This window comes from Coffea arabica, chromosome 11c (genome assembly GCF_036785885.1).
Source record: "Coffea arabica cultivar ET-39 chromosome 11c, Coffea Arabica ET-39 HiFi, whole genome shotgun sequence".
In the NCBI taxonomy this organism is placed as follows: Eukaryota; Viridiplantae; Streptophyta; class Magnoliopsida; order Gentianales; family Rubiaceae; genus Coffea; species Coffea arabica.
The window spans coordinates 7350354-7360654 of record NC_092330.1 but is presented as its reverse complement, the minus strand read 5'-3'; the positions used below and the strand labels follow the sequence as shown (position 1 = coordinate 7360654).

Genomic DNA, 10301 nt, shown 5'->3' with positions numbered 1-10301 from the left:
GCCGAGCTGAAAACCGAGGGTAAAAAATCTCGCATCTTCTCGATCGACTGTCTAGATCTTCAAAATTTTGGGAAGCTTGAAAGGCTAGAGACCGGAGATAAGGTCGAAGAAGTCCTTCTGGATCCTACAAAACCCGAGCAAACCATCCGCATTGGCGCCTGTTTTCCGGAGCCACTTAAGGGTGATTAATCTCCTTAAAGAGTACCAGGATGTCTTCGCTTGGACTGCTGATCAGGTAGTGGGGGTACCCCACCACCTCATGATACATGAGTTGAATGTTTACCCACGCGCGAAGCCTGTTAAGCAGAAAAGGAGACACTTCTGCCCGAAACGTGATAAGGCCGTGATTGAAGAGGTGGACAAACTCTTGCCGACACAGATGATTAAAGAAGTGCAATATCCACCTGACTATCTAACCCTGTTATGGTCAAGAAGGACGCCGGAGGGTGGAGAATGTGTGCGGATTTTATGGATCTGAATAAGGCATGCTGGAAAGATTGTTACCCACTGTCGAAAATAGACTTCCTGGTTGATTCGGCAGTAGGTTACTAGATCCTCTGTTTCCTAGATGCCTTTAAAGGCTATCACCAGATAGAAATGAGTGAGACAGACCAAGAGAAAATGGCCTTTTTTACAGATTAGGGAATCTACTGCTATACCACCATGCCCTTCGACCTAAAAAATGCTGGGGCAACATATCAAAAATTGGTCAACCGAATTTTCAAGTCCCAGATAGGCAGGAACGTCGAGGCCTACGTCGATGACATCATCTTGAAAAGTAAGCATGCCTCGGCGTTCTCATCCGATGTAAAAGAAGTCCTCGATATCCTCCGGATACGAGGATGATGCTCAACCCCAAGAAATGCATATTCGGTATGACATCAGACAAGTTCCTAGGGTATCTAGTATCGCACCGAGGTACAGAAACAAATCCCGACAAGGTGAAGGCGATTCAGGGGATGTCCTCACCCCGAAGCATCCGAGACGTCCAAAGGTTGACGGGAAGATTGGCAGCTCTAAATCGGTTCTTGTCACAATCTGCCGCAAGAGCGCTGCCGTTCTTTAAAGTGCTGAAGAAGGCCGACATGTTCTCTTGGACTGAGGAATGCCAAAGGGTCTTTGAGCAAATGAAGGAATACCTGCATCAACTCCCTACTCTTACCTCACCTCGAGTAGGAGAGACATTATATCTCTACGTGTCCGCGGGTGAAAAGGCGGTGAGCGCAGTCCTGATATGGGATGATAGTTTTCAGGTCCCAATATATTATGTTAGCCGGGCTCTCCGCGGGCTGAAAACCTATAAACCCGGACCGAAAAGCTCGTGTGTGGGGTTAGTGCATGCGGCTCAAAGGTTGAAACTTTATTTTTTAGCTCACCCCATTCGGATTAGGACGGACCAACCTATCAGACAGATATTCCCCGACCCGAAGCCTCAGGGCGCCTCACCAAGTAGGCAATTGAGTTTGGGAAGTATGATCTCACATATGAGCCGCGGACTGCTATCAAAACCCAGGCCCTTGCCGACTTCCTAGCTGAACTTACATTCACCTCGGACCAAACTAGCACCTCGAAAACGCCGAAGCCACAAAGATGGGTTTTGCATGTGGATGGTTCTTCTAACAGTGAGAGTAGTGGAGCCGGACTGCTCTTCGAAGACCCTCACGGAGATGCGTATTCATATGCTCTCCGGTTTGACTTTGCTGCCTCCAATAACGAAGCTGAATACGAGGCTGTCATTGTAGGCCTACAGTTAGCCTGCCAACTAGGAGCCTAGCATATAATTGTTTATAGCGATTCCCAACTTGTTGTATGCCAGGTATTCGGGGAATATGAGACTAGAGAGGAATCCATGCAACGGTACCTTTCTAAAGTCCACCAATTGGCAGCCTATTTCAAATCCTTTGAAAGACAAAAGATCCTCCGTTCCCAAAATCGACGAGCTGATGCCCTATCCAGACTTGCTTCTACCTCATTCTCTGCTCTCAACAAGACAGTTCTCGTGAAGGTCTTAGCCGAACCTGGTTATATGGAGGATCAAGTCTATCCGGTGGCCTCGGGGGACACCTGGATGACTCCACTGATCAAGTTTTTGGATCAAGGCCTTTTTCCAGATGATAAGGCCGAGGCAAGAAAGATGCAGCAAACAGTAGCCCGATATACCATCCGTGATGGCCGTCTTTATAAGCAATCTTACCTCGGGCCGTGGTTGCGATGCATCACCCCGAAAGAAGGAGAACGTACTCTTAAAGAAATATACGAGGGCCTCTGTAGGGTTCATGTCGGGTACCGGGATGCTGGTCAAGAAAACCCTGCTTCTCAGCTATTTTTGGCCAACTTTAAGACAAGACGCCCAACTCTTGGTACTCTGTTGCCCTTCTTATCAGCATCATACTCTGGAGCACCACCACCCAACCAATTTTATGATCCCCATCACTTCATCCTGGCCTTTCGAGCAATGGGGAACAGATATCATTGGACCTTTCTCTCAGGCGGTAGGCGGTTATACCCATATAGTTGTGGCCATCGACTACTTCACGAAGTGGGTCGAAGCCGAGCCTTTGAGAAGCATAATTGGTCTGGCCATTCAAAAATTCTTTTGGAAATGTGTGGTTTGTGGCTTTGGCTTGCCCCGGGTAGTCATCTTGGAGAATGAAAAGCAATTTGCGGATAATCCCTTCAAAGCGTTGTGTGAGAACCTGGGAATCAAGCAGCACTTTACCTCGGTGGGACACCCCAACCTAATGGACAGGCCGAGAAATTCAACCGAACGCTCCTCCATGGACTCAAGACCAGGTTACATCACCTCAGATTTTCCTAGGTAGACGAACTCCCCAGCGTGCTGTGGTCCTACAGAACCACGCCGAGGTCTGCTACTCGCGAGACACCCTTCTTCTTAACCTACGGATCTGAGGCGGTAGTCCCCGCTGAATTCATTACTCCAAGTCCTCGGATGGCGGCTTTCACCGCCAAAGTGAATGACGAAGAAAGAAAGATTGACCTCGATCTAACAGACGAGATCAGGGATGCCTCCGCAGCACGGATAGCCCTTCACAAGAATATCCTCGCCAATTATTATAACGCCCAGGTTAAATACTTTCGGTTCAGACTCGAAGACCTGGTCCTACGAAAGAACTCCATTAGCCGATCTGAACCACAAGGCAAGCTAAATCCGAGGTGGGAAGGCCCATACCGAGTTGTAGATGCTAATCAAAGTGGTTATTGTAAGTTGGCCTATCGGGATGGTCCCCTTGTACCCCGAACTTGGCATGCCGAAAATCTTAGATTGTATTATTCTTAAGTTGTTAAACAGTCAATATTATCTTTGGCATTACTTTGTGTTTAATGCTTAAGTTATTTTCTTAAACATCACTCCATGGTGTTGTTGAAGAAAATAAGGGGACAAGATAAATGAGAACGAAGTGAATTGAAAAAGAAGAAAAGATAACTTTCATTAATTTCGAAGGAGGAATACAAGTACAAGAAAAGAAGTGAGGTGGAAGAAGCTCATCTAAGAGCCACCCACCTCGGCGGAATCTGCACCCTCTCTACTATCACCCCCAGTGTCCGACGCTTGTTCGAATTCGACCATCTCGCGATTGAATTCTTCTCTGACTTAGGCCAGATCTCGCCCGGACTGGATGCCACTAGCCATGCGGTTGCATAATTCCTTACCATCATCGTTGTAGTTAGGCTTGTCATTTAGCATGTCTAGCTGCTCCGGAGTCAGAAAGGAAGCCACACCCTGGACAGCCGGGGTGTAGCCGAACATGAAGCTTGACAAAGACAACTCGCCGAGGTCTTTTATGAAGGTCTCGGAAGAGCGAAAAGGCTAGACCGCCGTACTACCGGCCTTCTCTATCACTTCTCGAGAAGACTGCTCCTCTTCTTGCCTTCATTTCTTTTCTTCCTCGAGGGCAGTCTCCAAGGAGTTGAGGATAGCTTTGAAATGTTCCATCTCGGCTGCCGCGGTGTCATGTTGCTTCTGAAGTTGGGCCTTTTCTTCTGTAGCCACATTTAATTCCTCCTCGAGCCGAGATACTCTGTCCATGAGCTCGGCAGGAGGTTGATTCTCGACCATGTTAGTGTACCTCTAGACGAGCTCAGATAAGAAAGCAGAAGCAGAAGCCCATGCAACCGAAGTGCTTTGCATTAGCTCTTCCAAGGTAAGTTTCTTCGCAAATGTGTGATTTCGGGGCAGACTAGAATGGAAGAGGAGGTAATGGGCAACTCTGGGATCCTTACATCTGTCATTGACCGAGACATCCCATTCTGGGCACCAGCGCCAACCGGAATGCCTTTTGTCCTCTCCTTCTGGCACGGATTGGACGAAGTGTTGTTGACCTTGGTCGATCAATCCTTGGTTTTGATGATTAACAAACCAAAATGTAGATTTGGGCTAATGTTTTTATGTGAGTAATTTGTTAGAACAGATTCTTGTGGCATAAAAGAAGAAGCAAAAACAGGGCACTCATGTCGGACGCTATCGGACGTCCGAAAGGATGAAGAACATCAAGAAGGAAACTCTGTCGGACGCTCGTGAGGAAGCATCGGACGTCCGGAAGGATCGGACGCACGCCTCGGACGCACATCGATCGCATCGGACGTCCGAGAAATTTCGCAAAGATTTGATGACTCTCTGCCTACGTTCGGACGCAGGGTTCGGACGTCCGACAGGCACCTGTCGGACGTCCGACAGGCCAACGGCTAGTTTTGACAGCAATTAATATTTGACCGTTGGAGAGTCTTTTGGAGCCATTTCTCACCTTCTATAAAAACCCCAAAGCACAAGAAGACTAGAGACTTTTGCCAACACAAAATACAAGCTTACAAGTGAGATTTTTGAGTAGAAAGATTCTTTGTTGGTTGTATAAGGGGTTGGGAAAGTTGGGTTGTGAGGTTGCTCAAGTGAAGGTTATTCTCTAAGAGGAGTAAAACCTTGGTGAAGTTGAACCTATCACTTGAAGTGGTAAAACCTTGGTGAAGGTTGCCTCATTTGTGTAAAATAGTTCTTAATTGGGTGAGTGATCTTTCAAGTGTAGGTTGTTGAGAGTTAACTAAAATAGTTGTAAAACTCCTTGGCTCAACCAAAGTGTGTTTGGGGTGAGGAAGGAGTGAACCTTCACTTGTACATCTTGGTTAGCATCGCCATCAATTGAAGAGGCTATTGGATTGATATTTGGTTTGCATTTCTTATCTTTTCTCTTTAATTAAGTTTTCTTTATTGTGCTTAAATTTCTCATATTTAGGCACATCATGATGATTTGATCCAAGAAGTGCTATATGGTTGTAAGTACAATTGAAAATTTTGATATTCAATATGGTCTTGATTTGAAAAATAAAGGGGGAGTTTGTTTTTGATTGATGCCAAAAGGGGGTGTAGGATTTATTGAAATTTCTTTGTATGTTGGCACTTTCTAAGGGGGAGCTTTATTTGAACTTATTTGATAAAAGAAATCTTCATTTTGTTTGTCATCATCAAAAAGGGGGAGATTGTTGACCTTGGTCGATCAATCCTTGGTTTTGATGATTAACAAACCAAAATGTAGATTTGGGCTAATGTTTTTATGTGAGTAATTTGTTAGAACAGATTCTTGTGGCATAAAAGAAGAAGCAAAAACAGGGCACTCATGTCGGACGCTATCGGACGTCCGAAAGGATGAAGAACATCAAGAAGGAAACTCTGTCGGACGCTCGTGAGGAAGCATCGGACGTCCGGAAGGATCAGACGCACGCCTCGGACGCACATCGATCGCATCGGACGTCCGAGAAATTTCGCAAAGATGTGATGACTCTCTGCCTACTTTCGGACGCAGGGTTCGGACGTCCGACAGGCCAACGGCTAGTTTTGACAGCAATTAATATTTGACCGTTGGAGAGTCTTTTGGAGCCATTTCTCACCTTCTATAAAAACCCCAAAGCACAAGAAGACTAGAGACTTTTGCCAACACAAAATACAAGCTTACAAGTGAGATTTTTGAGTAGAAAGATTCTTTGTTGGTTGTATAAGGGGTTGGGAAAGTTGGGTTGTGAGGTTGCTCAAGTGAAGGTTATTCTCTAAGAGGAGTAAAACCTTGGTGAAGGTGAACCTATCACTTGAAGTGGTAAAACCTTGGTGAAGGTTGCCTCATTTGTGTAAAATAGTTCTTAATTGGGTGAGTGATCTTTCAAGTGTAGGTTGTTGAGGGTTAACTAAAATAGTTGTAAAACTCCTTGGCTCAACCAAAGTGTGTTTGGGGTGAGGAAGGAGTGAACCTTCACTTGTACATCTTGGTTAGCATCGCCATCAATTGAAGAGGCTATTGGATTGATATTTGGTTTGCATTTCTTATCTTTTCTCTTTAATTAAGTTTTCTTTATTGTGCTTAAATTTGATATATCTTTGTGCATCATTGTGAATTTGTTTGTACTCATTGGGTTGCACCGGGCACTTACAAGTGTCAATTCCAGAGGGAGAACCTAGTGACAGGTGCCTCTGGAGCTTGGAGTTATTTACCTCGGCCTAGAGAAGGTGGAGCGGTGAATGTCACACCGCGGGTGGCTACCCCCTCCAGATTGGCCGAAGTCCTGGAGGTATTTTCTGGGACCGGGGTCAATGGGGTAGTGGCCGTAGCGCCAGGAGCACTCTTTTTCTTCTGGACCCCTGAGGTCTGGCCAGGGGCCTTGCGTTTCTATGGTCGCTTAACCACCGTAACCGCTCCTAAGGTGATCAGATCCGAAACTCTTGTCACTGCACAAGGAAGAAAGATTAATAAAAATTAAAGAAAGTGAACAACACGAAGTGATGAATGAAAGAGTACAATATTTTTGGAGCCGAATAGAGAAGGGGGTCAATCCGGGGTGATCAGAGCTCGGCTAATGCCCCCATTAATGAGGACCGCTTCGGGGTAGGCCCAACAATTAATCCTGAGACTCGACCCAAGGAGTTTCCGAAAACCTTCCTCGTCGTGCTTTCCCGGGGAAAAGTCTTTCGCCGAGATGGGGGCCCTCCACCAAAAATCCCTTGGGAAATTTTCAGCCGGGACAAAAAAGAAATTGTGCTTCTACTCCTTTATGGATGTGGGAGCGTCTTCCACCAACTTCGGCACAGTCTTGCCTCGGTTCCCGAAGTAAAACCATCATTTCTTACTCCCGCTGTTGTGGATGGTATAGCAACGATGGAAGAGGTTGACGGTGGGATTCAGCCCTTGCTCTCTGCAGAGCATCTCGAATCTAACAAGGATCCGAACTAAGTTCGGGACTAGTTGGGTGATTTTAACACCCCAGTGCCTAAGGCAATCCCGGAAGAATCTGGTAGTGGATATCCTCAACCCGGCTTCTAGTTGGTCCGTGTAGATGGCTACTCTTCCTTTTGGAGGCCGCTTACCAGTTTGATCCGGCCGAGGTGTGTAAATGTTGTAATATCGACGAAAAAAGTACTTGCGGATCACTTCATTGGCTGTGGCCTGATCGATGATGCTGTTGAACAACGGCAGTAGGCCGAAGTCAATGCCCGAGAGATCGGAAGGAGTGGTCGGTTCCTGTACTCCCTCGTCTCGGGATACCTCGGATCCGAGCTCATCGTTGTATAACTCCTCGGACCCTTCCTGGGTTGGCCCTGGCAACGCCTCATTGCTGACGCGTACCTCGACTTCCTCCATCCTCGGGATAGCTGTGTTCTCTTCCCCCTCTCTTGTGTCGGGCCTCTCCACTGCTTCGAAGTTTGGTCTAACTATTTCTCTATGTGTATGGGCAAATCGAGCCATGGTACAAAAAGTAAAAGGAAAGGGTAACACTTACTGGTTAAAAAAAAAAAAGAAAAGAGGTTAGGATGAGCCGTTAAAGTGGCCTGGGTGATCTCATTTCCCACATTTCGGATGCCTGCAATGATTTCAGAGAACTTAATATGGTGGGTGCTTATAACTACATGGCGAAAGGGTGGCGCAACACCCCCTATTTATACAAGTCTAGGAGAAGGCGAAAGGACGGAGTCCCTTGAGTTTCCCAATGACGCTTCTGCTCTCCTCATTAATGACTGACCGGCATTCTGACTCCTGTCACGCGTCCTTTAACACTGTCATGATAGCTGACCGCTGTTTCGTCTCTCCTTACTTTATCTGATAGGACAGCTATTCCCCGCTCACACGAAAGTCCCAGAGGCTGACTGTTGACCGGCCACCCGCCGAGGCTTGGGGGGCCTAATGAGGCTGATGGTTTCGGCTCGGACTCCACGCTTCGACTCCTTTCAGAACGGCTCACTCGCCCTTGTCCATGACCAAGTGTTGCTTTGCCGAGATGAGCCTTGTCACGACTCTACCGTCATCTCGTGCATCTCGGCTACCGAGGTGTCCGTCGTCAAGTCTTGTAATACCTGATGGGACAACTGGGGCCAAATCACAGTCTATCGCTTACTAGGGGGCAAGATAGTTGATGGGACCTGCCTGATGGACCTGATGAGACAGGCTAACATGCCCAGTCTGTCAGGGCATGGGAAATTGGTCTCAACCGCCATTTCTCTCCGACCGTCTCCTATAAATATAAGGAAGCTACTCTAAAAAGGGGTTCCTTTTCTTTTGGGGGGAAAACTAGTTTACAAGGTATATCACCCACAAGCTTTTTCAATACTTTCTCCTAACCTAAACTAACTAGATCGTCGGAGGTAAATCGGGGGATTGTACCCCAACTTTGAAACTTTGAGCAGGTGATTTCTGTGAGGCTGTACCCACTTCAGGAGAGTTACTCCCGCACCGAGGGGAAGTCGGCTGACTTCAAAAATAACCTCTTCAGTTTTCTTCTCTCTCAAACTATTTCGGTGAGAGTTTTGTTTAGTTTTTATTTTTTGGTTATTTATTTTTTCAGATCTATCTAAACTTTCTTGGGTCTTCTCATCAAATCTCAACATCAGTTTTGAATTTGAACCAGTTCGAAAAGCAGATATAAGGGAATAGACATACACAGATATCTATGAACTGGTTCATTTAATTGATCAAATTTGATGATTTGTTATTCACAGAGTAATCTTTTATATTTTGTAACTCTGTTAATCTTATGATTTTTCAGATCAAATATATCTGTGACATGTTCAATGTATTTTCTGCCATTAGTGTAGATTACTTTGTCAAGCAAATTGTGTTGGACGATTTCTAGTTAGATTATTAATAATATTGACTTATGTTTTATAAAAAAAATCAATGCAAATTATAATAAATAGAATCTATTGATTAACACATTAAACCCCCAAAATCCAATGGGAAAACTTAACAAATTATATGAACTTTTGATGAGGAGGTCGAGAGTACTATCCAAGTGGAGCAAGTGAAGGTGCCATTGGGACCTATGACACGAGCTCGAGCGAAGAGGTTGAATGAAACATTACAAACATTGGTTCGTGCGGCCCGAGAGTCAAGTGGAGAGCCAAAGGCCATTGAGGGCCTCAACGAAACTAGAGATATTATCCTACATTCGGCCATCCATGAGGTTTAGAGGTGTCAAATTCGACCAAGGGCCATGGCCCATTACTAGCTTTAGTAGAGTGTAATAAAGAGGTCCAACTAACTTGTAGTTTGGACCTCAGTAGTCGTTCAGTCTTTGAGTCAATGGTCTAGGCCATGTAGGCCACCTTAGTAAGTAGCTTGGCCCATTAGTCTTTATTACTAATTTAGTATTTAAGGAAGCATTGTTGGTTGTATTAGACAGTTTTTTGGATGATTAATAAAATTACATTGAGAGTTCTTTCAAAGCTTGATTGAAGCACCTTGAATATCTTAGATTTATATCTTAGGTATTCAATCGACTTATCAATCTAGAACCGTGCTAGATTGTGGCATCTTGTACCAATACCGAGGTTCGTTGACCACGTGATCAACGGGTTTAGGTGATTCCGTTGCGTTCGTGTTCATCAACGTGAATCCTACCTTCTAGATCCTTTCCTGTCTGTACGGGTTGCATCCTAAGGTTGGTGCCATTCGTATCAGCTGGGATTAGAGCTAGTTGAAGGTATCACGTATATCCCTTGTTTTGTGTTCTTTTGTGTCGCTGTTTTCTCTTCCTTTTGGTGTCGTTTTCTTTTCTTGTTCTGTGTCAAAAATCTGTCCGTTGTTGTTTTCAATCTGTCCACGTAAGTTCCAATCTGTTTTGTCATGTTTTTGGAGTCAAAAATTCTGTCCAAGAGTCTCCAAATTGTCCATGCTTTGTTCGCATTTGTTTTGTCTTGTTTTGAGTCGGAAATTCTGTTTTGTTGCTCTATTATTGTGTCGTTTGTTCTCTCTTGTGTTCCTGCCATTTTGTCTTCAAATCTGTCCGCTTTAAGTCTGAAGTTGTTTGTC

The 10301-nt window shown here is 45.3% G+C and overlaps 1 protein-coding gene across 1 annotated transcript; it reads left to right on the top strand.

Annotated features, from left to right (window-relative positions):
- The first annotated feature begins 875 nt into the window (after positions 1-875).
- On the top strand, positions 876-3298 carry LOC113715887 (uncharacterized). The gene is made up of 4 exons (XM_027240191.2): positions 876-1330; positions 1624-1738; positions 1817-2539; positions 2819-3298. The coding sequence occupies exons 1-4, from the start codon at positions 876-878 to the stop codon at positions 3296-3298; spliced, it is 1773 nt and encodes a 590-aa protein (XP_027095992.2).
- The last annotated feature ends 7003 nt before the right edge of the window (positions 3299-10301 follow it).

Bases quoted from the DNA above. Each gene is read 5' to 3' on its own strand.
- LOC113715887 (XM_027240191.2), top strand. From the start codon at position 876: ATGACATCAGACAAGTTCCTAGGGTATCTAGTATCGCACCGAGGTACA. The intron at 1,331-1,623 runs GTTAGTGCATGC...TTCTTCTAACAG, and splicing joins CCGAAAAGCTCGTGTGTGGG to TGAGAGTAGTGGAGCCGGAC. The intron at 1,739-1,816 runs GTAGGCCTACAG...GTTGTATGCCAG, and splicing joins CTGAATACGAGGCTGTCATT to GTATTCGGGGAATATGAGAC.